Source organism: Mustela nivalis, assembly GCF_964662115.1.
Source record: "Mustela nivalis genome assembly, chromosome: 10".
In the NCBI taxonomy this organism is placed as follows: domain Eukaryota; kingdom Metazoa; phylum Chordata; class Mammalia; order Carnivora; family Mustelidae; genus Mustela; species Mustela nivalis.
Window position 1 is genome coordinate 104,808,010 of NC_139029.1, and position 27,965 is coordinate 104,835,974.

Sequence of the window (27,965 nt, forward strand, 5' to 3'; positions counted from 1 at the left end):
CCCTGTGTCCTCAAGGTCACAGACTTGCTCCCAGGACCTCAGAAAGGAGCTGCTTCCTAAACTTTCGTGGCCGATTAGATTAAGCTGCCCTCACTTGCATTCTACAGGGAGGTCGTGGGAACCGGGGGCTTCATTGGTTAACGAGTAAAGTGTGCGGGGAGGCAATGCAGTTCTGGCCTAGTGGGTGGGCTCCCCCCACTCTGCCATGAGGTCACTGCCCGCTGCACCTCTGCACCCCACCCTGAAGGGCTGACCTGGGGCCCATGGCCTAAAACTGAGGACTTAGTCAATCAAAGGAAGACGAGCAACTGCCCGGTTGCCCCTCACCGACCTCATGGAAAGGCTTAGCCCAGGACCAGTCCCTCGGAGCAGTACACCCAATACATACACCCAGTAGACGGGGCCAGTGGGGGCAGGGGCTGGGGAATGTGGGATTTGGGCAGAAGAGCACATGCAGGAAGGGGAAGAGACGTGCCCAGGGAGGAAGACCAGTCACGTCCGTGAGTGAGGCGGGGGTCAAGGGAAAGAATCCCGCTTCCTGGTACTTACAACCCCTCAGGCAGCTAGAAGGGGAAGAGAACCAGTCGGGGCGCCTCTCAGACCACAGCCCAGAGCTGGGACCCCGTGTGCTGCACGCACGTAGGTGTGTAGGGAAGAGGGACCGAGGAGGACCGTCTGGGGCGGGGGGACAGGGCAGCGATGGGCTGGGCCATGTAGCAGAAATGAAACACCCTCTGAGGCGAGCCCAGGCGGGACTCAGGCAGAGGCCCCGTGTGTGTCCCGACAACAGATGAGCTCCTAGAAGCTGATGTTCTTCAGGTCCGTGGAGCAGCGGTACCTGCCATCCGGGCACCTGGAGCACAGCAGGTTGGGCAGGCAGGGACAGGTGTGGTGCTGGCGTTTCCTGAAGAAGGGGACCTGGGGAAAGAGGAAAAGAAGGAGGACAACTTCACCATGAGGGAGGTGGGCCTTCTGGCAGGAGCTTCTGGCCGGCCCAGCCCTGGCCGGTGTCTCCCCTCCAACCAGCACAACAGTAACAGTTATCACAGAGGGGGGAAATTGAGGCATGATGGCTGAGCGACTTGCCAAGCTCACGCAGCTGGTTTGTGGAGGAGCCCCAATATAGACAGACCCAGGCAATCTGTCCCTCCCCCCCCCACAAGGTAACCAGCCTAACCTAACTCAACGCTAGGGGGTGCTGACGATGCAGCAGTGGACCGGACAGACACTGTCTCTGCCCTGTGACTCACCCGGAGACTAAACTATTGATATTTCCTCCAAGGAGGGTGAACAGGAACAGTTATGATCATAGGTAGGGTCAGACCGCCCGGGTTCATTTCCCAGGTCTGCCCCTTCCCAGCTGCGTGACAACTGGCAGGTTCTTTAGTCTGTGGGTCTCAACCTGATTATCTGCAAAATGGGTCAAAAATAGCACCTCCCGGGTGCCTGGGTGGCTCAACAGGTTGGGCCACTGCCTTCGGCTCGGGTCATGATCTCAGGGTCCTGGGATCGAGTCCTGCGTCGGGCTCTCTGCTCGGCGGGGAGCCTGCTGCCTCCTCTCTCTCTCTCTCTGCCTGCCTCTCTGCCTACTTGTGATCTCTCTCTGTCAAATAAATTTTTAAAAAATCTTTAAATTAAAAAAAAAATAGCACCTCCCATGTATGGCAGAAAGAGGTTTAAGCTATATAACTGCAAAAGCTCTTAGTCTGAAAAGTGGCCCATAGTAAGCACTCAGCTTTAGCTTTTACTGCCCCCGGTGTCCCCTTGCGGGAATGCAGATCTGCAGCCAAACTATCACACACCCCAAGGCAGCGAGGACTGTCCCACTGTCCCATCTTGACTCGGGCCCGCCTCCCCAGGCCCCTAGCTGTCCCGATCTGGAGCATGACCACAGGAGGACGCCCAGAAGAACCCAGGGCTCCTAGGTGCAGACGTGCTCCCCTGAGCAGCAGGGGGTACTCCAGAACCGCAGGGAACCCAGGGCAGGGGCTGGCCCACGGGGTCCCCGTGCACACCTGGGGTTGCTCCTATCTCAGCTGTTGAGAAGCAAAGGCCTAGTGGCCCTTCTATGCCGCTGGGGCTGGGAGCAGCCTACCAGGGGAGGGGAACTAGGCACGTAGGGCCCAAAAGGGTACAAAGCATATGCCCTGGGCCTGGGGCTTGCAGCGCCCTAACCAGACTCATCCCTTGGGCGGGAGGCCATTTTGTGAGTCTTATTTCAGGTTCTTGAGGGATGGTTCCTAGGGGCAGAAGACATTCAGGTCCCCTTGAGAATCTGAGTTCATCAGATCTGAAAGAGACTTCTGGGGTAACCAGTCTCTTCCCCTCATATTCATGAGGTGATTAAGGCCCAGAGAAGTCATGCTAATTGCCCAAGAGCACCCAGCTGAGGAGCAGCTGGGGTTCCGGCCCGCAGATAACAGGCTGTGTGGTCAGTAGCACCCCTCCACCCCAGGCTGCCCCCAAGAAGCAAGGAGCCGGGCCCAACCAGGTGAGCTGCTTCTGATGTCAGAGTCAGAAAATCAGGGTCTAGTCCCAGCTGTCTGGCTCAGGGCCCTGAGCACGTCTGTGCTGTACCTTATGGCTGCTGGGGTGACACTCTTCTCCTTCCCGCCCCAGCGGGGTGCACATCCGAATCCCACGCAGCCACAGGCTGATTGCACAGCAGGAGCCCGCCCCACACTGGACATCCCTCTCACAGGCCTGCAGGGAGACAAAGCGGCCATTCGGAGCCCGTTAGTGCCACCCAAGAGAAACCAGAAGGGAAAGGTACATCCGAATCCCTCACGGCTGCCTGGCACCCCAGACAGCACATCTGTGCTTCTGCTCCACTCACAACAGGATGCCGGGGCTCAGCGAGGCATCCAACTGCGTCCGAGGACCCCTCCAAGCTCCTCGGAGCCCATCCAGTAGGGAGGCAACGCTCCTCCTCGGACCAAGCCAGAGTCAGGAGCACGGCTCTTCAGCTCTAGTAAACGCTCCAAGAATGCTGGGGAAATGGAACTGATCTGAATTCCTAGAGGGGGGGTTGGGGACATTGATGGTCCAAGTCCCGAGGGGATCAGTCCTTGGACTAACGATCCAACCTTGACCCTACACCCAGGGTTGATGTCTTCCTTCCCCTGGCCCCCACCTCGGCCCTCCCCTTGGCCTTCACAAGAAGCCCAGCCTCACTGAGATGCCAGCACCCCAGAGAACAGGGGTCTCCCCAGTGCTTCTCTGCTGGCATCCTCAATCCCCAGAGACAGGTGGACCCCTCTGGGCTGGGCTCCAGAACAGGAGCTGGGCGGCTTTGCCTGGTTTCTGGAAGCTGTGAACTTGCTCAGACCCAGGGAGGGAAAGTGGGGCTGTGGGGTCTGCTCCCGCCTCCCAGAAGAGGTGCAATGACAGTCACCTGGCCGTGCATGTCTCCAGTCCAGTGAGGGCACATCTCACACACCCAGCAGCCCCTCAAAGCCCGGGTCAGGGTCGAGCAGACCCTCCCTTACTGTTCTGCCACAGAGCTGGAACATCATGGTTTCAATCTGGCAGGAGGGAATATCCCATCCTGAATCCAGGAAGGTCACAGTCCAGGGAGCAAGGGCATGTAGCCATGTCCACCCAGCCTCTTCCTGGGAGTCAGCCTCAGGGCGGCAGCAGGGCATGGAGAGGGGAGGGAGAGCCTGACACCCCCTCCCCAGCACTGGGTCCCACCCTCTCCAGATGGTGGAGCAGGCCCAGTGGGGTCACCTGGGCGTCAAGGTCAACCCGCATCTCCCATCCCTCTTGGTGGTTTCTCTCCTTTGTTCTTGGCCTCCTCCGTCTCAGGCTACACAATAGGAGATTCAGAGACTGATTCATTAGGTATAATTTTGCCCTAACAATGTTATTCATGCTCTGGGTCTTAAAAGCATTGACTTGACTTTAATATGTGTTCGTCTTTGAAACTTAGTCTTTTTCCTTTAAAAAGGAGAAGAAAGACCTTTCCTTTCTGTGACCATGAAAACTAATGAGATTTTAGGAATGGTTTGGCATTTTTCTACATTTCCATCCTTTATGTAAAAAGTTAAAGGACATTGGGGAAAAATTAATTTCCCTCTTTTTTTTTTTTTTTTTTTTTTTTTTTAAGCAGCTTTGATCTGGAAAACTGTTAGGTATTACTTTCCCTTTTAGTAAGAGTCATCCCACCACTGTAACGCATTTGAGGGTGGTCCCAGGGAAAGCCCCAGTCTGAGGGTTTCGAATTCTAAGACAGGCAGCGCCCCTGTGTGGGAAACCTCCACTGGGAGGCAAGATTTCTACTTGTTATCAGATGCTTACTTTTGGGTACACCCAGCCAAATGCTCTGATCAGAACCGAGCACAGTTAAAATACATAAACAATAAAGAAAGGAAAGAATTTCAAGACAATCTTCCTTAAGAGTAAAAAAAGCAGAAGTTAAACATCCCCAATTAAAGCTAATAAGGTCCCTGACTTTAATTAAGTCAACATGCTGTGTAAATGACACGGACATGTGGACCAGATTGTATATGAAATCCCAAATTTATACAAAAGATAAATTACGGGGTGCTAATCAGCTTTATGAAAGAAGTCCTTACTACACAATTAGGAATCTTATTCTTCCCCAAGGTCTAAACTTCAAAATGTCCGATGTTCTTCTAATGAATTTGGAAATAAGACTCGATTTACGCATAGCCTCTCCAAAGTAGACCCCATCTAGGAGGGGGGTAAGGTATGATTAATCTGAAAATCATGTGGAATGCCCCTCTGAAACGCTGGCTGACCACTGACTCCCTAATTTTTGTTTTGTTTTGGTTTGGTTTGGTTTGCCTCCTGCATGGTTGCTGGCTCCTATCCCATGCAAACCCTGACACCCGCCCAAACCCAAGGCATGGAGGGAGTTGGACGCCTTACCCCAGTGATCACGGCACAGTCCGACATAGTCAGCAGAAGGAACATGAATGAGACTCGCATGGCACCTCTCATGGTCACTTGGGGTGAAGGCACAATGCTGCCTGCTCCACGGCCTCTCGCTTGGTCCCCCTCAGCCTCCTGCACCAGCTGGGAAGGCCAGGCTGTCCAGCCCTTTCCCTCCTCCCAGATTTATGCAGTCCGATCCCGGCTGCCCGTGGGCGCCTCTCTCGGCTCTTCCCTTCCCCGTCACCAGTGCTATTTAGATGATCTCAGGGACAAACATGAGACCTGAATCTCTGATGACATCAGATCATCATCAAAACCAATAAAAATGAACACATCGGGGGCGTTGACAGTGGCTCGAGCTCTCCGAGGAGCCCAGAGATGCAGTCAGTGACATACATTTCACTCTATAGTCTTTGGTGCCTCTGGGGCATCCTTCTATTCTGATTGGGGCGGGGGGTGGGGGGGCAGGCAGCTCTGGCAATGAATTAAGGGATTTACAACATCACCGTTTATCCTTTCTGCTCCAAACCATGCAGCATACACATAGGATCACCCGCCCCCTCACTGTCAAGCCAACAAGAATTACCTGGGTATTTACCATTGGTCCAGCCCAGAGTTGGTGGCCCAGAAGACATGCATGGGGAAGGCAGTGTCCCTGGTCCTCAGATTAAAAGTCTGATAGGGAGACATAAGACAGTGAGAAAATAAGGCTATGCTTGGGGGGAAAGTGTTGACAACTCTGAGAGGCCCACATGAACAATAGCTCCGTAAGAGGCTCAAGAGGAACACCAAGTGTCACTTGGTACAGGAACCAGAGGGCAGAAGATGAGCCCAGGTCTCTTCAGAGAAGCATGTTTGGGTCCAGGTATAAGATAAAGAGAGCCAGGAGCCTCCCCGCTGCCTTCCTGGGTTTGGGGTGAGCATGAGAGGGGGTGAACAAACACAGTGGACCCAGTGCCAGTTTGGTAGGAACTTGAATTTGGGCATGGGTCCTCTCATTGGGCTAGGAAGGCCCCGGTCCCAGACCTCCCACACCAGCCAACCCAGAGATAGCTCTCAGAATCCTGTACCAGACATCTGCTTCCCTTCACAAGAATAAAAGCTATTATTTCCAAGGTATGCTTTGAACTTACACAAGTTCAACCAGGTTTTTTACTGCAGAACTTTTCAGAGTCTTTCCTAGGCTACCAAGCAGGAAAGGCAATTTGTAGCTCTCCCAAACCAAGCCATCCATCAGAATCTTTTTCCTTAGAGTGTCTCAGGGAAATAGGATTCCTACACAGAAACACCGGCAGGTGTTTACGAGTGCAGAGAGAGGTGAACTGGCACAGTAGCTAAGAGCCAGACTCCAGAGGTGAGACATCTTAACTTCTGGTCCTAAGTGGCTCATTCATTTTATGACCCCAAGAATACTGTCAAACTCTCTAAACCTCAGTCTTCTCATCTATAACATGGGGAAGAGAGTACCTCTTACATTATGGGGGTTGTGAGGATTCATCCATTTATGTTTTCATTGGCCACATATTTATTTATTTATTTATTTATGACCACTCCATTGGCGGCACCGTTCTCAGTGCTGGAAATCAAGCAGTGAACAAAACAAGGTTCCTGCACTCAGGTAGCTTTGGTTCTAGGGAGGAGATAGGTAATAGACAACCAAATAGATTTATAATAAAATAGCCACGTGTGCTGAGTTCTATCAGGAACAGAAGAAATAGAGCCCAGCAACACGTGATACTTTGGTTGGGGTGAGGCTCTCTGTAAAGAGACACTAGAGAAGGCCTGATAAAGTGAAGGAATGATGTGGGCAGTGCCAGGGGGGAAGAACCAGTGCAAAGGCCCTGGGGCAGGGCCTTCTTGGCCAGTTCCAGAAGCAGCAAGGAGGCTGGTGAGCAGGGGAAGGGAGGGGATACAGTTGGAGCAGGAGCCAGGAACCATGCCCCACCAGCATTGCAAGACACTGTATTGGACCTGGCTGCAAATGTACCAGAGTTCTTAGATGGTTTGGGGCAGGGGAAAGGTCCGGGGAGATGTCGTTTATACTTTGAGAGGATCTTTCTGGCTGCATACAGAGAATTAAATGAGATGATGTGTGTGACGTGCTTTTCACCAGGCCTGGTACAGGGCAGAGATTTGCTAACAATTAGCAATTTGTATCACACACACACACACACACACACACACACACACACACACAAAGATGGACCAATCTGCCTTAATATAAAATTCTCCTATGAGGTGGGCATGGAAATAATGACCCTGTATGACCTACTTTTCACTGCGCACTGAGTCAGGCACACAACCAGAGAAACAAGAGACCATCCAGCCTGTCAAACACTTACCTGCTGGAAGAAAGCAAGGCCATGCTGGGTGCTAGAGGAACTCCCGAAGCAGTCCTGGGCTCTGGGTGTCCCCACAGATGCCTCCTCACAAAGGCCGCCTCCCCTGAGACAGTGGTAAATGATGGCTGATCACCCCCCACCCCCCCACCCCGTCCTCCCTCTGCCTCCCATTCTCACCCCCTCCTTTCAACACAAAACTAATTATCCCACGCAGCTGATGAAGAATGGTAGCGAGAAATACTGTTGCAAACAAAGCCAATAACATTGATTGAAAGCGTTGCATTCATCTGGAATGCTGGCATTTGAGGAAAAGCCAGCTTCATCAGAGGAAGGTAAGGGATAGCTGGTGACTTTGGTGGGAATCCCGAAAGAGGTTTTTGGGGAGCTTTGGGGGTTCTTTACCCGATAACTCGACTAAGCAAATATTTGCTGGGTGCCTTCTACATGTCAGGCCTGAGAGTTCATGGTTACGGGTCTGATTTCCCTCTGGAACTTGGAGCTCTCCTGTTCCTGTGAATACGTAGATTTCAACAATATTTTTAGTACACTTTAACCAAATCGGGGTTACTTTGGGCTGACAGATATAGCACAGAAGAGAAAGCAGGAGTGGGGAGGCCCCGAACTAGACCTAGGTAGGAGCCCCAGGAGACAAAGGAGAAGTGAATGGTGAGAAGAAAAACACAATGACAAGTACTAACAGTGAATTTTGTCCCCTAGGGACACGAAAGCCAGTGAGATGTGCAGGGCCAGAGGGGATGAGGCATGTGGACAGAGATGGCCTACTGCTGACTGATCGTACAAGAGGGCTCTGTGCCACACACCTTGTGACTGAGACCTGGCCCTACTTCTCCCTCTAGCTAGTTTTGGTGTCACCATTCTCCAGACCGTACAGCTCTCTCTCTCTCTGTGTATGTGTGTGTGTGTGTTCATGCACACACATGTGGCAAACAAGAGCCATTCTCTGGGCCCAGGTAAGCACTGGCCTGGCATCCTCTCCAAGAGGTACCTTCATCCACAGAATAAATTTGACTGTAAGGGCATTGGCGCTCTCTTTCAGCTCTGCCATGAGGTCCTTGTTCTATAAGCTACAAAACAGTGCACATCAGGGGGTCTCCCTGCCCCTGTCTTGAGTGTGACAGAATGGGGTCACTACCATTGGTTCCTTGCCAATGATTAAACATGAATTACTCTGGCTCATTTAGGAACAATATGAAGGGGGCGCCTGGGTGACTCATTCGGTTGGGCATTTGACTCGATTTGGGCTCAGGTCATGATCTTGGGGTCATGGTATCAAGCCCTTCGTAGGGATCCACACTCAGCTTGGATTCTGCTTGAGGTTCTCTCTCTCTCTCTCCCTCTGCCCCTCCTCCTGCTCATGCTCTCTAAGTAAATAAATAAAATCTTAAAAAAAAAAAAAAAAAAGACCAATGAAGAAAGAAATCGACAAACAATGGAAAACAAAGCGCAGGGACCAGGGATTCTGAACCTGGGGTCACAGCCTCCCAAAAAGTTCTTGAACAGAATTCGGAGGACCCATGAGCGTGGCTAGAGAAAAGAATTGTGTCTTCATCCTCACTAAGGTCTAACAAGGTGTGAACATTTTCTTCGGTTCTAGCTATAGCCACAAACACAACAGTATCAGTGAAACCTAGCTCATGATCACCAAGAGAAGTTGCAGGTGTTTTCATATCCTATGAAAACAGGTCAAAAGATTTCTTTTGTTGCAAACAGCTCAAAAGATTTCTGCTCATTCGATATTGAAGTTATGGGAGTTACTGGGACACTGCTAGACTGTGCTACTAGAGGGGTGAATAAAGACACACATCTAGGGATGCCTGGGTGGCTCAGTCGGTTAAGCATCTGCCTTCAGCTCAGGTCATGATCCCAGGGTCCTGGGATCGAATCCTGCATTGGGCTCCTTGCTTAGCAAGGATCCTGCTTCTCCCTCTGCCTGCCACTCTCCTTGCTTGTGCTCCCTCTCTATCTCTCAGACAAATGAATAAATAAAGTCTTTAAACAAAACAAAAAGCATACCTATTACCATATCACAAATGTGTTTTTAATATGTTTGATAACTATATTTTAACTTAATCGATTTCCTTTGCAATCTTGCGTACTTTATTTTATACATTTCAAAACATTATTCTGGGAGAAGAGTTAAGATGATGGAGGAGGAATGGGCCCAGGCTTGCCTCCTCCCTCAAACACAGGTAAATACATAACAAATCATTGTGAACACCCAGGAAATCCATCTGAGGACTTAAGGAACCAGCCGCACATCTAGAGTTAGAAAAATGGCCACACCATAGCAAGTAGGAGCTGTGGAGAGGTGATTTGGGGGAGAAAAGAATCGTGGGTGTTGCAGAGGGGAGGGAGCTCTGATAACGGAGAGAGGAGTGAGACAGAGAGAGAAAGGGGGGGCAAAGACAGAGTGAAAGAGCACTGCAGAACTTCAGCTCTAGGGGAAACAGGATCTAGAATCTTTCAACAAGCAGATCAGAACACACCTTGTCAAAACTTGTCACACGGTAGACAAGGTCCAGACACTCCCCACTGATGGGCAAGGAGAAACTTGGCAGAGGACTGACCTAAGGGAAAGAACAGCCAAAACACAGCAGCAGAGTGTACACTCTGAAACATTTCCCAAAGCACCAAGCCCAAGACAGCATGGAACTTCTGAATATAGTCATTACTCTCAGGAGCAGGAATATAACAGGCTTTCCTCACACACACACACACACACAGAAACAGTAACCTGGACAAAATGACAAACAGGAGCAGGAATATAACAGGCTTTCCTCACACACACACACACACACACACACACACACACACACACACACACAGAAACAGTAACCTGGACAAAATGACAAAATGTTGGAATTCACCCAAAGAGAAAGAACAGGAAGAAGTCACAGGTCAGGGATTTAATCAAAACAGATATAAGTAAGATGCCTAAACCAGATTTAAAACACCAATCATTAAGATACTAGCTGGGCTCAAGAAAAGCATAGAAGACATTATAGAATTCCTTACTGCAGAGATAGAAGAACTAAAAACCAGTCCTGCCAAAACAAAAATGTTATAACTGAATGCAAAACTGACAGAATGTGATGACAAGGAGGATGGATGAAGCAGAGGAATGAATCAATGACACAGAAGATAAAATTATTGAAAATAATGAACTTAAAAAGAAGAGGAGGGATGCCTGGGTGGCTCAAGTCGGTTAAGCGGCTGACTTTGGCTCGGGTCATGATCTCAGCATGCTGGGATTGAGTCCCACATCAGGCTGCTTGCTCGGCAGGGAGCCTGCCTCTCCCCTCTGCCTCTGCTTGTGCTCTCTCTCTCTCTCTCTCTCCCTGACAAATAAATAAATGAAATTAAAAAAATAAATAAATAAAATCTTTAAAAAAAAAAAAAGAAGAGGAAAAGAAAGGCATTGGATCATGAACGTAGACTTAGTGAACTCAGCAACTCCTTAGGGCATAATAACAGATAATATCATAGGAGTCGCAGAAGAGACAGAAAAGGGAGCAGAAGGTTTATTTCAGCATATTATAGCTGAAAACTTCCCTAATATGGGAGAAAGAAACAGACATCAAAATCCAGGAGGCACAAAGAACTCTCAACAAACCAACACCAAGACTTATCATAGTCAAATTCACAAAATGCACAAAGAAAGACTCCTGAAAGCAGCAAGGGGGAAAAAGTCCTTAACTTACAAGGTAAGACAAATCAGTTTTGCAGCAGATCTGTCCATAGAAACTTGGCAGATCAGAAGAAAATGGCGTGGTCTATTCAATATGCTGAATGGGGAACATATGCAGCCAAGAATACCTTCTCCAGCAATTCTGTCATTCAGAATAGAAGGAGAGATAAAGAGTTTCCCAGATAAACAAAAACTAAGAGTTGGTGACTACTAAACCAACCCTGCAAGAAATGTTAAAGGGCACTCTTTGAGTAAGAAAGGAAGATCAAAAGCAACTGAAACCAGACAGGAATGGCATTAAATTCATATCTAACAATAACCTTTCTGAATGTAAATGCTCCAATCAAAAGACATAGAGTATCAGAATGGAAAAAGAAAACAAACCCATCCATATGCTGCCTACAAGAGACTCAGTTTAGACCGAAAGTGAGGACATGGAGAACCAGCTGTCACACTAATGGGCAGCAAAAAATCGCTGGAGTAGCCATACTTACATCAGACTAACTAGATTCTAAACCAAAGCCTGTAACAAGAAATGACGAAGGGCATTCTGTCATAATTAAGGCCTGTATCCATCAAGAAGATCTAACAATTATAAATATTGATGCCCTCAACTTGGGAGCACCCATAATTTAAATCAATTAATAACAAACAAAGAAACTCACTGATAATTATACAAGAATAATAGGGGACTTTAACACCCCATTACAGCCACGGACTGATCTAAGCAGAAAATCATCAAGGAAACAATGGTTTTGAATGACCCATTGGACCAAACGGACTAAACACATATACTCAGAACATTTCATCCTGAAGCAGCAGAATACAGGGCACACGGAACATTCTCTGGAATAGATTATTTACTGGGTCACAAATCAGCCCTCCACAAGTACAAAAAATTGAGATCATACCATGAATATTTTCAGACTACAATGTTATGAAACTTGAAGTCAACCACAACAAAAAATTTGGAAAGACCACAAATACTTGGAAGTTAGAGAACATCCTGCTAAAGAATAAATGGGTTAACCAGAAATTTAAAGAACAAACAAAAAAAGTACATGGAAAAACCCAAAACCTTTGGGATGCAGCAAACATAGTCCTAAGAAGGAAGTACACAGCAATACAGGTCTACCTCAAGAATCATGGAAAGTCTCAAATATAGAACCTAACCTTACACCTAAAGAAGCGAGAAAAGGAACACCAAATAAAGCATAAAACCAGCAGAAAGGAAATAATAGATTAAGCAGAAATAAATGATATAGAAACAAACAAAAAAAAGCCTCAGTAGAAGAGATCAACAAAACTGAGAGCTGGTTTTTTGAAAGAATTAATAAAACTGATAAACACCTAACCAGACTTATCAAAAAAAAAAAAAAAAAAAGAGAGAGAGAGAGAAAGGACCCAAATAAATAAAATAATGATGAAAGGAGAGAGATCACAACCAAGACCACAGAAATACGAACAAAGAGAATATTATGAAAAATTATATGTCAACAAATGAGCCAATCTAGAAGAAATGGACAAATTCCTAGAAACATACAAACTACCAAAACCAAAAACAGGAAACAATAGAAAATTTGAACCAGCAAGTAAATTGAATCAGTAATTTAAAAAATCTCCACACAAACAAAAGTCCAGAGCCAGATGACTTCCCAGGGGAATTTTACCAGATGTTAAAGAAGAATTAATACTTATTCTTTTCACACTGTTCCAAAACATAGAAATAGAAGGAAAACTTCCAGACTCATTGTTCAAGGCCAGCATTACCTTGATTCCAAAACCAGACAGAGATCCCACTAAAAAGGAGAATTACAGGCCAATATCCCTGATGAACACGGATTTAAAATTCTCAGCAAGATACCAGCAAATCGAAGCCAACAGCACATTTAAAGAATTATTCACCATGATCGAGTAGAATTTATTCCTCAGCTTCAGGGGTGGTTCAATATTTGCAAATCAATCAACATGATACACCACATTAATAAAAGAAAGGATAAGAACCATATGATCCTCTCAATAGATGCATTAGAAGTATTTGACAAAAAACAGCATCCATTCTTGATAAAAACTGTCAACAAAGTAGGTATGGATGAAACATACCTCAAAATCATAAATGCCATATATGAAAGACCCACAGCTAATATCATCCTCAATGGGGAAAAGCTGAGAGCTTTTCCTCTACAGGACTAGGTTCTTCTTCAGGTTCCTTTTGTCAGGAACAAAACAGAGATGTCCACTCTCACCATTACCATTTAACGTAGTACCGGAAGCCTGAACCTCAGCAATCAGACAACAAAAAGAAATAAAAGGCCTCCACATCAGCAAGGAAGAAGTCAAACTTTCACTATTTGCAGATGAAACACTCCACCAAAAAAATTACTAGAAGTAATACATGAAGTCATCAAACCTGCAAGATATAAAGTCAACATAGAGAAAAAGGTTACATTTCCATACACCAATAATGAAGCAGCAGAAAAAGAAATCAAGGAATAAATCCCATTTACAAGTGCACCAAGAACAAACGTAACCAAAGAGGTAACAGGTCCGTACTCTGAAAACCATAGAACACTTTTTAAAGAAATCCAAGGGGACACAAAGAAATGGGAAGATATTCCATGTTCATGGATTGGGAGAACAAGCATTGTTAAGATGTTTACACTACCCAAAGCAATCTACACATTTAATGCAATCCCTATCAAAATACCACCAGCATTTTTCACAGAGCTAGAACAAGCAGTCCTAAAATTTGTATGGAACCACAAAAGCAATCCTTAAATAACCAAAGCAATCCTGAAAAAGAAAAACAAAGCTGGAGGTATCACAATTCTGGACTTCAAGCTCTATTACAAAGCTGCAGTAATCCAGACAGTATGGTACTGGCACAAAAGCAGACACATAGATCAATGTAATAGAATAGAAAACCCAGAAAAACCCACAGCCATATGGTTGACTTATCTTCAATAAAGCGTGGAAGAATAGCCAGTGGGGGGTGGGAAACAGTCTCTTCTACAAACCGTGTTGAGAAAACTGGACAGCCACATGCAGAATGAAACTGGACCCCTTTCTTACATCACACACACAAATAAATTCAAAATAGATGAAAGATAATAAATGTGAGACAGGAAACCATCAAAATCCTAGAGGAGAACACAGGCAGCAACCTCTTGCAAATTCTTACTAGATGTGTCTGTCATCAGAGTCAAGGGAAACAAAAGCCAAAATGAACTATTGGGACTTCCGCAAGATTAAAAAAAACAAACAAACTTCTGTACAGTGAAAGAACCAATCAACAGAACTAAAGGGCAGCCTATGAAATGGGAGAAGATATTTGCAAATGACATATCTGGTCAAGGGTTAGTATCCAAAAATCTAGAAAGAATCTATGAAAAAAATGAATGGAATCTTGCTGTTTGTGACGACGTGTGTGAGCTAGAGAGTATTATGCTGAACAAAGTAAGTCCGAGATAAAAATACCTCAGGATTTCACTCATGTGTGGAAATTAAGTAACAAAACATATGAACATAGGGGAAGGGAAAAAAGCAAACTGAGGGTTGACGGAGGGAGGTGGGTGGGGATGGGCTAAGTGGGTGATGGGCATTAAGGAAGCACTTGTTATGATGAGACCTGGGTGTTCCGTGTGAGGATGAGTCTCTAAATTCTACCCCTGAAACCAACTCTACACTATGTGTTAACTAACTAGAATTCAAATAAAAATTTGAGAAAAAAATATAAAACTTCGTTCTGAGCAGGATTTATGGACTTCAAAGGGGTCCATGGTAGAAAAATAGTTAAGAACCTCTGAGGCAGAGTGAGGAGACAGAGAAAAGAGAGAAGATGGGGCGCCTGCGTGGTTCAGTCGTTGAGCATCTGCCTTCGGCTCAGGTCATGATCCCAGGGTCCTGGGATCAAGCCCTGTATCCGGCTCCCTCCTCAGCGGGAAGCCTGTTTCTCCTTCTCCCACACCCCCTGCTTGTGTTCCTTCTCTCTCGCTGTGTCTTTCTCTGTCAAATAAATTAATAAATAAGGAAGGAAGGAGAGGGGAGGGGAAGGGAAGGGAGGACAGGAGAGGAGACCTGGTTGAGCAAGGTGGAAGGTCATAGCCCAAAGAGAGAACCTTAAACTGGACGCCTTTGAGAAAAAAGCTATTGAGGAGGAGGAGAGGCACGGGGTGGGAGTGTGGGGGAGAAACAGCAGCGAGTGTAAACTGGCCTGACAGTGTGGTCTCGGTCTCGGGGCAGGGCAGAGCAGCAGGACCAAGACAGTGGGGCCGCCTCCAAGCTGAGGGCTCGCCAGAAGAGCTGAGCTGGCTCCTAATTGGGATCCTAGTGGATCCCAGCCCTGGTTCCCCTGTCTCCCCAACCCATATCCGACCTATCCCCACCGACCTCAGCTTCAGAAGACTTTGGATTTAAACAAACAAAAAACCAAACCAAACAAACAAAAAACAAAGGAAAACAAAGACCATGTTCCCATCAGTCTTTCAAACTTCAGTCTACTTTCAAGTTCCTTTGATCCCAACTGTCCAGCTGTGTTTCCAAAGAGGACAAGACTTCTCTGTTCTACAAGTTGAAGGCGTCGTTAGAAAGAAGACACCATGGGGGCGCCTGGGTGGCTCGGTTGGTTAATCGTCTGCCTTCGGCTCAGGTCATGATCCTGGGGTCCTAGGAGTGAGCCCTGCATCGGGCTCCCTGCTCAGTGGGAAGCCTGCTTCTCCCTCTCCCCCTCCTCCCCACTCATGCTATCTCTTTCTCTCTGTCAAATAAATAAATAAAATCTTTTTAAAAATTCTTCTCTTACTTTTCTTGACATCATTTTCTCTGTCATCGTCACCCTCCACCTTCAGAGGTTCCCCTGCCCTTTCCAACCCTGAAACTGTTCCCTGGGGTCACACTCAATAGTCTTCTATCGCTCCACACCCACCCAAAATGCACATCACCGAAATGCTTAGGATCCCAGCCTGTGTCCCCACCCTGGGCACCCCCACCTCCAGGCCCATATAGCCAATAGCCCCAAGGCTGTCACAGTGATACCCACTGGCCCCCCACACTCACCGACCTCTGTCCGCAGGTGTGCTGAGAAACGGGCGTCCAAGAACAATTCGCAGAGCCACAGGGCAGAGCTACCTAACAAGGGAGCCTGCCTCCCGAAGCCAGATCTGTGGTGACCTCCAGGCCTCATGGGGAGCTTCTTTCTTCATGTTACTTTGTTCCTGAGTTCGACTGCAGAGTCCCGGTCTCCCCCTGCACCCCCCATGGGAGCGGGGACAGGGTCGTGGCTGACTTGTCCCTGAAGACACGGAAAGTGTTCAAAGCCCTCAGGCAGCTACAAAGCACAGTCTCCTGCTGCTCCATTCTTCTTCCTGTGTGCCCTTCTCATAATGGCACCACAACACAGTCAGCAGTCCCACCCGGGAGTGTCCTGGTTTCCGGAAAGTCTCAGCTTTCATAAGTCATCCCCTCCTATCACAAGTGACTCCCTGGAACTCACACGCACCCCCACCCCCCTTCCATCTCCACCACCACCGTCCACCACCGTCCATGAACATCTTCCCTGCTGGCTCCCTCCAGGCTCACCCCTTTCCAACCCAGCTTCCGCACAACCCAGACCTTGGCTCTGCACCTGTTGGAGATCAAAAGTTCCCCAAGGACTTCTCACTGACCAAGAGCAAGCCCAAACCATCAGCCTGTTGCCCAAGGCTGGAATGGCCCATCCTGCTCTCTTTTCAGCTTCACCAGCCCTCATCCCCCAGCCGCACACCCTCACCTGCCCAGCCACGCAGAACCCCTCACGGCTCCTCCCCGGGGCCGATCTGTGTCATCCCCCCACAGATTCCACGTGTCACTCCTCTTCCCTCCAGCCCCAGTGCTAAAGCCCCAGGTCTCCGTCCTCGTCCAGCCATTTACTACTGTTGGTTCGAACTTGGAAAGCTACTGCATCTCTCTGAACCTTGGTGTTCTCTTCTGGAAGAAAAGAATAATCCTCCTCCTGGGTGCTTTGTGAAAGGTACACAGCATAACTCCGCAGAGTGTTTCAACATCACAGTGGGTTCAAAGGTGGCCCCTCGAAAGATATGTCTCCCTCCCATCCCAACCTGTGAATATTACCTTTGCAGACATGATGGAGGGAAGGGTCTTGGCCCGAGCTCAGCCTGGATGCGCAGTGGCAAATGGCCTTAAAAGGAAGAGACCAGGGGAGGGCTGTGGGAAGATGGAAACCAAGATGGTAGTGAGGCCACCAGAATGCTAGGAGCTTCCAGGAGCTGAGAGAGGCAAGGAAAGATCTCCCTGGAGCCTTTGAGGGAGCACAGCCCTGCCAACACCTTGATGTCCGACTTCCAACCTCCAGAACTGTGAGAATATATTCCTGTTGTTTCAAGCTACTGAATTTGGGGCAACTTACAGGCAGCCACGGGAGCACAGACATACCGAGGCCATCTCTCCTCCTCCCCCTCCCCCTCCTCATCCTTTCCAGCAGGGGCTGCACCGAGGATGCTACTGGCCTGGGGACCAAGGAGGCCAGGCCTCTGGCCAGCCAGCAGCACATCCAAACCCCTTTAAAAATAAGCACTACCAGGGCACCTGGGTGTCACAGTCTGTTAAGCATCTGACTCTTGGTTTCAGCTCAGGTCATGATCTCAGGTTGTGGGATCGAGCCCCGTGTTGGGCTCTGTGCTCAGTGGAGAGTCTGCTTGGGATTCTCTCTCTCCCTCTCCCCCCTGCCCCTCCCCTCACTCGTGCATGCGTGCTCTCTTTCTCTCTCTAAAAAATAAATAAAATCTTTAAAAACAATCCCCACAGAGAATACCTCTGTGAAGAGTGAGGGTGGACTAGGGACATTGTACTGCCCACACTCTAGGAAGGGAATAGTCTCCCCAGTGGGTACAGGGCTAGTCAGCCCCGGGGACCAGCTTCACTGCTCAAGGGCATTGCAGGGGAATGAGCTCCTATTTATCTTTGCTTCCTGGAAACTCCCTGGAAATTTACAACTTATGTTCTTTGGCTTCTTTCTCTTTTTTTAAGTTCCTTTATTTTGTTGTTGTTGTTAGTATTCTCTACATCCAATGTGGGGTTCAAACTCATGCCCCCAAGACCAAGAGTGGCATGCTCTTCTGGCTGAGCCAACCAGGCACTCCTGTTTGTTTCTGATCCTCTTCTAAGAAATGCTTGGACAGTCTTGTCCCTGTGGACATTGTAGACGCCGTGACATCTGGTCATTTTGACTGAGCTTCTCCATCCTGCTTCCTAAGGGTCTCGTTAGGGAACTTAAAGTCCCAGGCATTGCAAGGACATTTGTGTCACTGCCCAGGGAGATGAGCCTGAGCTGGCCGAGGGGAGTCTACAGGAAGCTGGCCATTCGTGGGCCCGGGCTTTCTTGCCCCAGGCGCCCACTGCCAGGAGACCACTGTCCATCTTCACTCTCCAGTGTTAGTCCCTCCCTATCCACCCACTCCTCAGATAAGTTGCTGAGCCCAGAAAGGTTATGGAATTGCCTGGAGTCACACAGCTTGACAGTGGGGGCGCCCACAGTCTACCCAACTGTAGTAGAGAAAGCAGAGAACGAGGCATAGAAGGAAGAAAGCTGACTTTTAATCCTGGCTCAGCTGGCTTCCCGTGCCCCTCCCCTCCCATGTTCTGGGGAAGACCCCCAGAGAGGCAAGTACGAACGTACTCTGAGCTGGGGTGTCTTTCACAGAAGTGGGACACGGATCCTCAGCCCTGTGGAAGCCCTCATGCTTTAGCTCTAAAGCAGAATCATCTGTCCAGGTCTTGGGAGTGGGACTCTTGCCGAAGGTAATTTGTGGTGATCTGGCAGAGCTCTGGAAGGAGACACGGCCAGGCAAGATCACATCATGGGCCGTGCTGGTACGTCCTCAGGGTCTGGCAGGTAACAGTCACAGGATGGGGCTCACTCAAGACCCACCAGGCTGGCTCAGCAGGCAATAAGGATAGAAGAGGGGCCCCAAGAGGATGTTAGTAGGAACATCTGGGTGGCTCAGTTGGTTAAGCATCTGCCTTCAGCTCAGGTCATGATCCCAGGGTCCTGGGATCAGGTCCTGCATTGGGCTTCCTGGTCAGTGGGGAGCCTGCTTCTCCCTTTGACTGTTGCTCCCCCTGCTTGCGTGCTCTCTCTCTGACAAATAAATAAATAAAACCTTTAAAAAAAAGAAAAAAAGAGGATGTTAATAAACTCCACTGCCTCCTCCCTACATCATTCTCCCCGCCCCCCCACCCCGGCAACTCCAGGGCATATCCCAACCCTCCCCAAAGCCAGACTGTTGCTCTCCAGTCCAGCCCCCTGCTCCTGGGTGGGGAACTCCACAGACAGAATTTGGGGCACAGGAGGGAAAGGGCTAACAGGGCCTTGAGCCCAGAGGCATACTCCACAGTCCAGACCCGGTAGAGCTTTTTGAATACTGCCCAGCCCTGGAGAAAAGCCTGGGCTTCCTTCCCTCTTGATCTGTGTTACCCACCTGGGCTGCGGGGGGGGGGGGGGGGGGAAGGGGAGGGTCAAAGTTGAGTTTGGGGGTCAGTTTGGAAAATCAACAGACCAGTTTCCTGCAATCCCCTCAACTTTCCCCTCCTTAGGTCCCACTCTGAGGGCCAGCCAGCTAATCTACCTTCTTCCCCAGATAGTCCCCAACTATCCTCTCTCCCATCACGTTGTCAGCCATCAGCTTCCAGACCCTCCAGTCCCCAGTGGTAGAGTCCCAGAACCCTCACTGTCCCCCTGCCTCAGCACAGGCCCATTTGCAACAGAGAGCAGGTGGGCTGTCTTAGAGCAGGTCTTGAAATGGCCCCCTAGCACCTGAAGGAGAGCTGGAGGGGCTCAGCCTGGAGAAGCAGTCACGGTGACAATCTTTGGTTGTAATAACTCATTACTGAGCAGCCCTTGTGTGTCCTCTGGCTTCATTCTTACAACAGTCCCCCCAAGAGAGCATCACCCCAGCTTACTGAGGCTTTGTAAGCAGCCAAGGCCAAACAGATGGTAAGGACACGGCTAGAATCTGACCTCAAATCTGATTTCGGCACCCCCTCCGAGCCACCACACTGCACTGCCACTTACGTAGGAAAAAAACAGCTGGAAAGAAGGTGGGACAAGGTTGCTCTGGGGCTGCTTCAGAGACAAAAGCAGTGTTAAAGTGTGGAAGTTACAGGAAATGAGACTTTTGCCCAGGGCAAGGAAGACTATACCTAGCCCAGAGCAGGAAAGACTACCCCAGCAGGGAAGGGAAGGGACAGCCAGGGAAGCAATGAGCTTGTTGCTAGAGGCTTCGAGGCTTGCCGTTCAGGCTGCAAGGCCACAGAGGAAATCCTTGTCTCAGGCGACTCTTAGGACCCTATGACACCGAGTAGACAAATGGACCATGAACATACCATATATAAGAATTCAGTTCTGACCCACGATCTGCAGCAACCAGACCAGGAAGCCAGCCCATTATCTTAGGTGAGCAGCTGAGGAAAGCCAGCCTGCTCGAAGTCAGAGCCGTGGGAAGTCAGATTGCTGCCTCCAGCAATAACCCAGCAAGTAGCTCCTCTAATCCACCAGGCACAGAGAGCCAGGACTTGGCTAATACCTGGAAGCTCTCCTCATTTTTTGTCCCTACAGAAAGCTAAGACCATCCAGAAGTAGTTCAGGACGCACCCCTAGCCCATCACAGGGGACACCCACTTCTAATCAGCCCCCCCAACAGTCTCCCCACACAGCAGCCCCCAGCCAGGCCCAGCAAAGCCTCCATTCTCCCCACTGGAGAGCTGGCCCACTCCTCAGCCTGCCTTTGGGTATCTGCCAAAACTGTTGGCGGCCAACTCTCCTGCTGCAGCAAACTGAAAATAGCTTTTGCTTCTCTCGTTTGGTGTTTATTTCCACAATCCTTTCAAGTGCTGAGTAAAATGAATGTGTGTGTGTGAGAGAGAGAAGGAGAGAGAGAATATGTCTGTGATTTTATGTTTGTGTCAGATCGTGTATGTCCACACAAATGGGTATAACCTCCTATGTTATGGTTTTTTTAAAGATTTTATTCATTTATTTATCTGAGAGAGAGAGTGCATTTGCACAGAAGTGGGGGGAGGGGCAGAGGAGGAGGGAGAGAGAACCTCGAACAGACTCTTCCCTGAGCTCAGAGCCCAACACAAGGCTCCATCCCATGACCCTGAGATCATGACCTGAGGCAAACCGACCAAGCCACCCAGGTGTGCCCCGTCCTATGTTATTTCCACTTATAGAGTGGGCCTCCTAGGCCCCAGCTCATTCTCTTCCTGGGCCTTGGATAAGTCCTTTGTAGAGGGCACCACTGGGGCGTTGTGATGACACATCCCTTGGACCTATCACTGATTTCAGGGACAGAGGAGGTGGAAAGCCCCACAGGAGCTCAGATTTACCTGTGCTGACAAGATCTACTTACCGAAGGCCACTTCTTCTCGCCTGAGCACCCAGGGTCTTCTCTGGCTGGCAGGAGCTCAGCCTGCAAACACAGGGGGTTGATCCCCACCCCACCCAACTAGGGGCCCTGTCAGCCAGGGGGACCAGAAGCCCCTGGAAAGATGCTCCAACCTGGAAAACCCTGGAAGAACCTGGCCCTCTACTTCAAAAACACATTCCCTAGTGGCATTCCCTCTCTCCCACCTTCCTCTCCCCGTTTCTCCCTCCTATTTCCTGAATCACTTCCCAAAGAAAACACCAGAAACCAAGCCTTTGCCTCGGCCTCTGCTTCCTGGGGAGCTCAAACCAAGGTTTTATTCATTATCTTAGGACTTCCCACTTCCATCCTCTACAAAGTAAGAAGTTTCTAGAAGATGTTGAGCCTCGGGGACTGTCCTGGGAGGAAGAGGACCTCCCTTGGACAGTGAGGTCCAGAAAGAGCCCCCCACTCTGTCTAACAGAGTAGCTCCCCCTCAGCTGTCTCATCTACTGGGGTTCCAAGTGAGTTTACATTTTCAAAGGACTTGTGCTTTGACTAGTTAGAAGGCCACTGGTCTTGAACATTCCCTCCCGACCCCAGAGGCAGCTCCAGAAAAGAGAGTCCCACCCCTCAGCCTCTTCTACTGAGGGGACACCTCCTGGTCTGAGGAGGCACTACCAGGCGTCCTCTCCAAGGACACACACAAAGCCTGTTGCCTGTCTCATCAGGGGGTCACCCGAAATGAAGCTCAGGGTAGACTTTCCCCTTGGCTGGACATTTCCAATAAACTTCTGGACATTACTATCTGGGATGGATTTCTTCTTCCCGTAAGAAGAACCCTCAGGCACCAGAAAACTCTCTGGCTCATTAGCTCCTTGGTTCCCCTGTAAATGTCAGAGTCACCCTGTCTGTGGGAGTGCAGAGATGTCTTTGAAGTGGCAGTGGGAACCAGCCCACTGTTGCCTTGCTCATGGCAGGGCTGGGAGGGCTCAGAGACTGTCGGACAGCATCAGCCTCCCTGCACACTAATTACTCCCAGCTCAACGGAAGGGTGTCTCGGAGTAGGAGAACAAAGAGGGCAATTGTAAAAGCCAGAGGTCCAGAACCCAGGAAGCTCGTGGTCAGCAGGACCCTCTTCCCTGAGCCACTGGGAGAGACTTCTTTGCCTCTGTGCTTGTCAGAGCAGGGTTCTCAGGAGAGGAGAACCCACAGGTCAGTATTCCCAGCTAGTTCCCATCTAGTCCAATCTACACAAGCTTCTTTCTGGGTGTAGCTGGACCTTGAGCCAAAGGACATTGTATGACATCATCTCATGCAACTGTCCCACTAGCCCCACTAGGTGGGTTTAGTGTTATGCCCATTTCACAGAGGAGCAAACTGAAGCCCAAGAATGCAAGATTAGGGAGTGGGAGTCAGGGATTCAAATCTGGGTGTGGGTGACTTTGGAGCTCTTGTTCTTCACGGCCTCTCTAGCCACTGTTGGAATGTGCCACTGAACTCAAAAGAAGGGCTTGGCTCTGATGAGGGTCTCCAGACCAACTGGAGTTGGTCGCTGTTGGAGTGGAACTGACTCCACCAACATCCCAAGATAATGCAAGTGGGAAGATTCTGGAACTTTTAAACCTGGCGTAAAAAAAAATGCAGCCTCTGTCATAATGGCCAAAATAATGTTCTAATTTTGACAATGGGATGTTAACTCATTACATGGTAAGGGGCACCTCCACAGAGAGCTGAGGCTATGGAACAGCCCCGGGGCCATCTGTAACTTGTTCTTCCAACTCCATTAGCAGCCCAGTAAGTGGGCAGGAGCCATGAGGCCAGCCCCTCCTTTTTTTTATAGAGTGTTTTTCTTCCCCTGTAATCTCTACGCCCAACATGGGGCTTGTACTTGTGACCCTGAGTTCAAGAGTTGCATGCTCCACTGACTGAACTAGGCAGGCACCCCCATGAGGCCCATTTTAGAGATGAGGAAACTGAGGCCTAAGGGATAACATTATGTGCCCAAGGTCAGTAACTAGACCGAGCTTAAATCCCAAGACCAGTCGCAATGGCCTGGAGATCGTCAATGTAATTTGGATTCTTAGCCAACATTTAAAACTCAAGAGATTTTACTGCGAAATCCTGTTCCTGGTTTCTTTGGAAAGTCAGACAGTCTGGCTTCACTGGCCTACGCCTCACATGGCCACAGCTGGCTGGCGCCGAATGGTGGCTGTCTCTTCGGGCAGAACATATGAGCACTAGGGCTGACTGGCTACTGACTTACATCATACATTTGTGTTAGTCTCCCAACCCCTATAGGGCTCACGTTTCCCTCCCAGCTCTGTCCCCATCTCTCTGTGTGATCTGGAGTAAGTTGCTTCTCTTCCCTGGGCCTCAGCTGCCCCCTTCCATAAAATAGGGGGTGGTTTGGGGGGCCCCTTCCAAGGATACAGGGTAGTGGAAAGGTCATAAGCTTTAGAAATCAGCTTTTCCATTCAACTGGTGCTCTGCCATACGTCAGCTGTGAGGGGGGCCCTCGTGTCCACTTGATGGATATTTACTAGATATCATGTGATGAGCATTGTGCCAAAGACAAAGACGAGAGGCTCAGTCTCTGTGCTGGGGGTCAGCCACAGGACAAGTGGGACAGTTCCCAGGTCCTCCATAGGGAGCTGTCCACGTGGCCTCCGTGAGCACAGTCCCATGCTAATGGCTGAGGGGTTCAGGAGGCTCAGAGACTGGGAGATTTGAAAAGCATCCTGAGAAAGGGCAGAGCCCGATTTTTGGTGGTGGGGGGGGAGGGTGCAGAGAAGAAGCCAGCTCTGGCTTTAGAGGAAACATTAAATGCAAAAAGGAGTGAGAGGGTCAGTAAGCAGGAGGAGATCGTAGAGGACCTGAGTGCCCAAGTTCCTACTATTAGCCAAATCCAAGGCCATGGGGAAACCTGAAGGGTTTAGATCAGGAGAAAAGCAGAGTCGAGTGTGCTTTTCAGTGACCTGTCACTGAGGGATAGTTAGTGTGCGGCCTCAGGATGGACATTAGAGTCGTAATTATGCTTATCTTCAGCATGATTAGAATAATAATTATGATTATTCTGTGAAAAGCATCTTTGAGTACAGCTTTCGTACATGCAAATGGGAGCAAGGTCCCAGCCCACCAAGCTGTGGAGCACGGCCCAGGTCCTTGGTGAGGGCCAGGTCCCTGCTCCTGCTGACCTCTGAAAACCCACCCAGCCGCCTTCCTCTCCAGAAAACACGAAACCAGTTCCTCTTCTCTTCTCTGGCTAGGAATTGGTCCACCTGGCAAGTTCATAGAAGAACCCTGTGGCTCCCTCCGTGTTTGGCTACTACAAACCCAAAGGATTAACTGAGGGGTGGTGGGGGAGGGACTGGACTGTGGTCTGTGAGTCGCCATGAAGAGGCAAATGGTTGTTGGCCAGTGCCTGGAAAAGAAGAGCAAAGCCAGAAAGTTCCAGAATCCCTAAACAGGATGAGCTTTGTAAATGCCTGGGGCGGGTTGGGGGGGTGGGGGAGACTCTGGATGGTCAGGACCCACACCCAGGGCCTCACTGACAGGAGGGTGGTGTAATGACCGAACAGGGCCATCAACAGAAGCTCTCTGGGAACAGACAGCCTAAGACTCATATGGGGTCATCGATCTGAGCTGGCCAATTCCCCACTAAAGTAAGTCAGCCACATCCTCCTGGAGAGCCCTCGGGAGCCTCTGGCCCAGTGGAGGGCCTACAGCACTCTCTTCTCATTAAAAAATAATCCTTCAATTTCTGAAGCTTCAGAGAGAGTATGTGGGTGATTGTTTTAATACCATTCCTTAACCCAGGCTCTTTTATGCATTTGAAACATTTCATTAAAACAAATAAAGACAATTAAATTAAAAACAGTTCTCTTGGTGGCAGACGGGGTAACCTCTGTCCGTGAAGGTACATTTAGGACTTCCCTTTTTTTTCTCCCCCACGTAAGATTTAGCAACTGAACAAGCCTTTTCTTGAGGAGCAGGAATAGCAGGGTGTGGAGAGGCACAGCTGGGGTCCTCAGGGGAGGAGGGTCTCAGGAAACAGAGCCAGCCCAGGGTCACTGCATATGATGAGGCCACTACATGGCACAGGGACAGGGCTCTGCCTTTAAAAAGAAGGGCTCCTCGGCCACCACCTCCAGCTGCCCTGCCTTGAGGTGGAAGGCGTCCCAAGAATGGATGAGGAATAGGCAGGAGTGGGGCTGCTTGTGGCCATGGGAGCAGAGACTCACCTCGTCTTCTGTCAGAAAATGCCACGGCCCAGAAAAGACTCCTGGGCCATCTATGGCTCCATTTCCTCTACTCACATCGACCCCTCCCAGCCACCTCCTGCCCTTGCTCTTGCAGGGAAACCAGACAAACTGGAGGCCCTTCTAAGTCTTCTATGATGAGAAACTCGTTCAGGAAAGGCAGAGGCCAGTGCTGGTTGGTGGGAATGGCTGCCGAGAGAATCGTACCAAGCCTGAGCCCGAAGCCACCTCAGGGCTCCATGGGAAAGGGTGCCAGCATTGATTGGTGATGTCTGCCATGGGTACAGATTGGGAAAATACTGACACTAGTGTCATATATCTTTTAACCAGGAGGCACTATGCAGAAAGAATCGTTTTATACTAGAAAATACCAACAAGAAAACAACCCCAGGCTCTGGGTCAAGGGGTTTTCGACTCCCGGTTATGCTTTTGCCTCTGATGACAGAAATGAATTCCAGCAATGCCTTCAGCCTCTGGCTCAAGTCATCCCGTTGGAACCGGAGTCCTTCTATTGAAAGCTACGGGTTGTTGGTGCTGGGAATAGTGTTACGAATCCTCAGTGCATTCCCCTTTTCTAGGGGTTCAAGGAGTAAACTGCTTTATTATTTTTTTCTTACCCTTTTGGTAAAGAGACCTGGGCTAAGCCCTAGAAACTCTACCTTCTGGGATGCGAGTCCTTTCTAGGGAGGTCACCGCCCTGGCCATCCTGGCCAGAGGCTATATGATGCATACACAGGGGTCAAGATGATTTCTACGGGCTCAGATCTCCCCCAAACGATGAGATTCTCTTCACTGTTCCTCAGTTAATGTTTAGCTCCTCAAAATGGTTCTTTTCAGCTCCAAGCAAAAGAAAGACCTAGTACTTTCAGGCCTTAAAGTCTTAAGGTTAGGGGTTCAGGTCTCAAGGTCAGTGGTTCCTGCCAAGGGTATGCAAGTTCACTTTGAGAATTGTTTTCCAGTGGTCAGTAATCCCCCTTCGGAAACAGGGACTAGATAGAGTGGCTGCAAAGGGTCAGTCATCTTAATAGGGTTGCGCTTCATCTTCCCCATACAGCCCTCTGATTCTAAGACAACTGCAGAGGAAGGGACCACACTGCCTCTGAGAATGTCCTTCGGAAGGGCACTATAGCACAGATGGGTGGCATCTCTCTCACTCTTTCTCTTTCTCTCTTTTTTTCTCTCTTTCTTTCTCAGGTGAACTTTGAGTAAGTTAACAGGCCCACCCTGTTTGGTAGGTTCACAAAGCAGGAATGGATCATTTGCAAAGCAAGTCCCTTGGGTACAAACCAGCTCACTCTGAAAAAAGGTTCAGAGTCCCCCTAGGGTACAGCCCAGAAAGGAGAAGTGTGACTGGACACAGAAAATAAAGTTGGGAGGATTGTGCCTTGGATAGAAGTTAATGAGCAAAGGTCATGGGAAATGTTAATATTATAGCCCTGAGCGAAAAAAGCTGGAAACAAGAATGTTTGATGTCATTCCATTTTGTGCATGTTGGAAGGGGGTGCTGTGTGTGCATGCACATAGACACAAAGAAAAAGAAGGTCGGAAAGAAAGGAATTAAAATGTGAGCATTTCATCCCAGCAAAGAAGAATTGCTAAGGACATTGAGTTCGGTTTTATTCATTTGTGGGTCTTGGTGGTTCTTCTGTCTTAATACATTTCCATGCTTTCTAAGTTCTCGGTTAGAGCATGTGTTACTTTTGTAATAGAAAATGAAGTAAATGTTTCTTTAAAATAATTATAAAGGGTGGAAAGGGGGAAATATAAAAGAAGAGGAGTATTGGGATCATTTGGAACTTTGCTCAGATCTTCATTCAGCCCCTGTTTAGCCGATGCCCTCAGAGAAATGATTTCTCTTCCCTGGGTCCCCATTTCCTCTCCCTAACTCACCTATCCAGTACAAGCTTGAAGAAGGCACAGCTGTTGTTTCCATGGTGCTCAGTCGTTATTCGCAGAGCAAGGGGGCTCAGCAGCCAGTGGAAGACGGTCATTGTGCTAGGAAGGGATTTTGAGTCTCCTCTACTGAGACTGAGATCCAGAGACGGCAGACTGAAGGCAGCCTGGGAAACCCTAGAAGAGGTCTGCAGGGACGCGCCCCCACCTGCCATCAAGTGCCCAGCAGCTCCTCCAGCCCAGACACGGGGGTGCAGAACAGCAGAAACCTTCAGTATTCCCATGAGTGAGACTCCAGCTCTGACTATGGCCATGTGACTGACACTGAGGAGTCCAGGACACAGTCTCCAGACAGAACATTCTTTCTGAAACAGTGTGTGTGTGTGTGTGTGTGTGTGTGTGCGCGTGCGTATGTGTGTGTTTGCAAGCAGGGGCCCAAGCTGGACTGAGAGGGGCAGAT

The 27,965-nt window shown here is 49.1% G+C and overlaps 1 protein-coding gene across 1 annotated transcript; it reads right to left on the reverse strand.

Moving 5' to 3' along the window:
- On the reverse strand, nt 1-27,603 carry PROK1 (prokineticin 1; the record flags this gene model as incomplete). Its single annotated transcript, XM_082688580.1, has 4 exons — nt 1-918; nt 2,578-2,703; nt 7,242-7,344; nt 27,503-27,603. The coding sequence occupies 4 exons, from the start codon at nt 27,601-27,603 to the stop codon at nt 799-801; spliced, it is 450 nt and encodes a 149-aa protein (XP_082544706.1). The 3' UTR covers nt 1-798.
- Nucleotides 27,604-27,965: the final 362 nt, after the last annotated feature.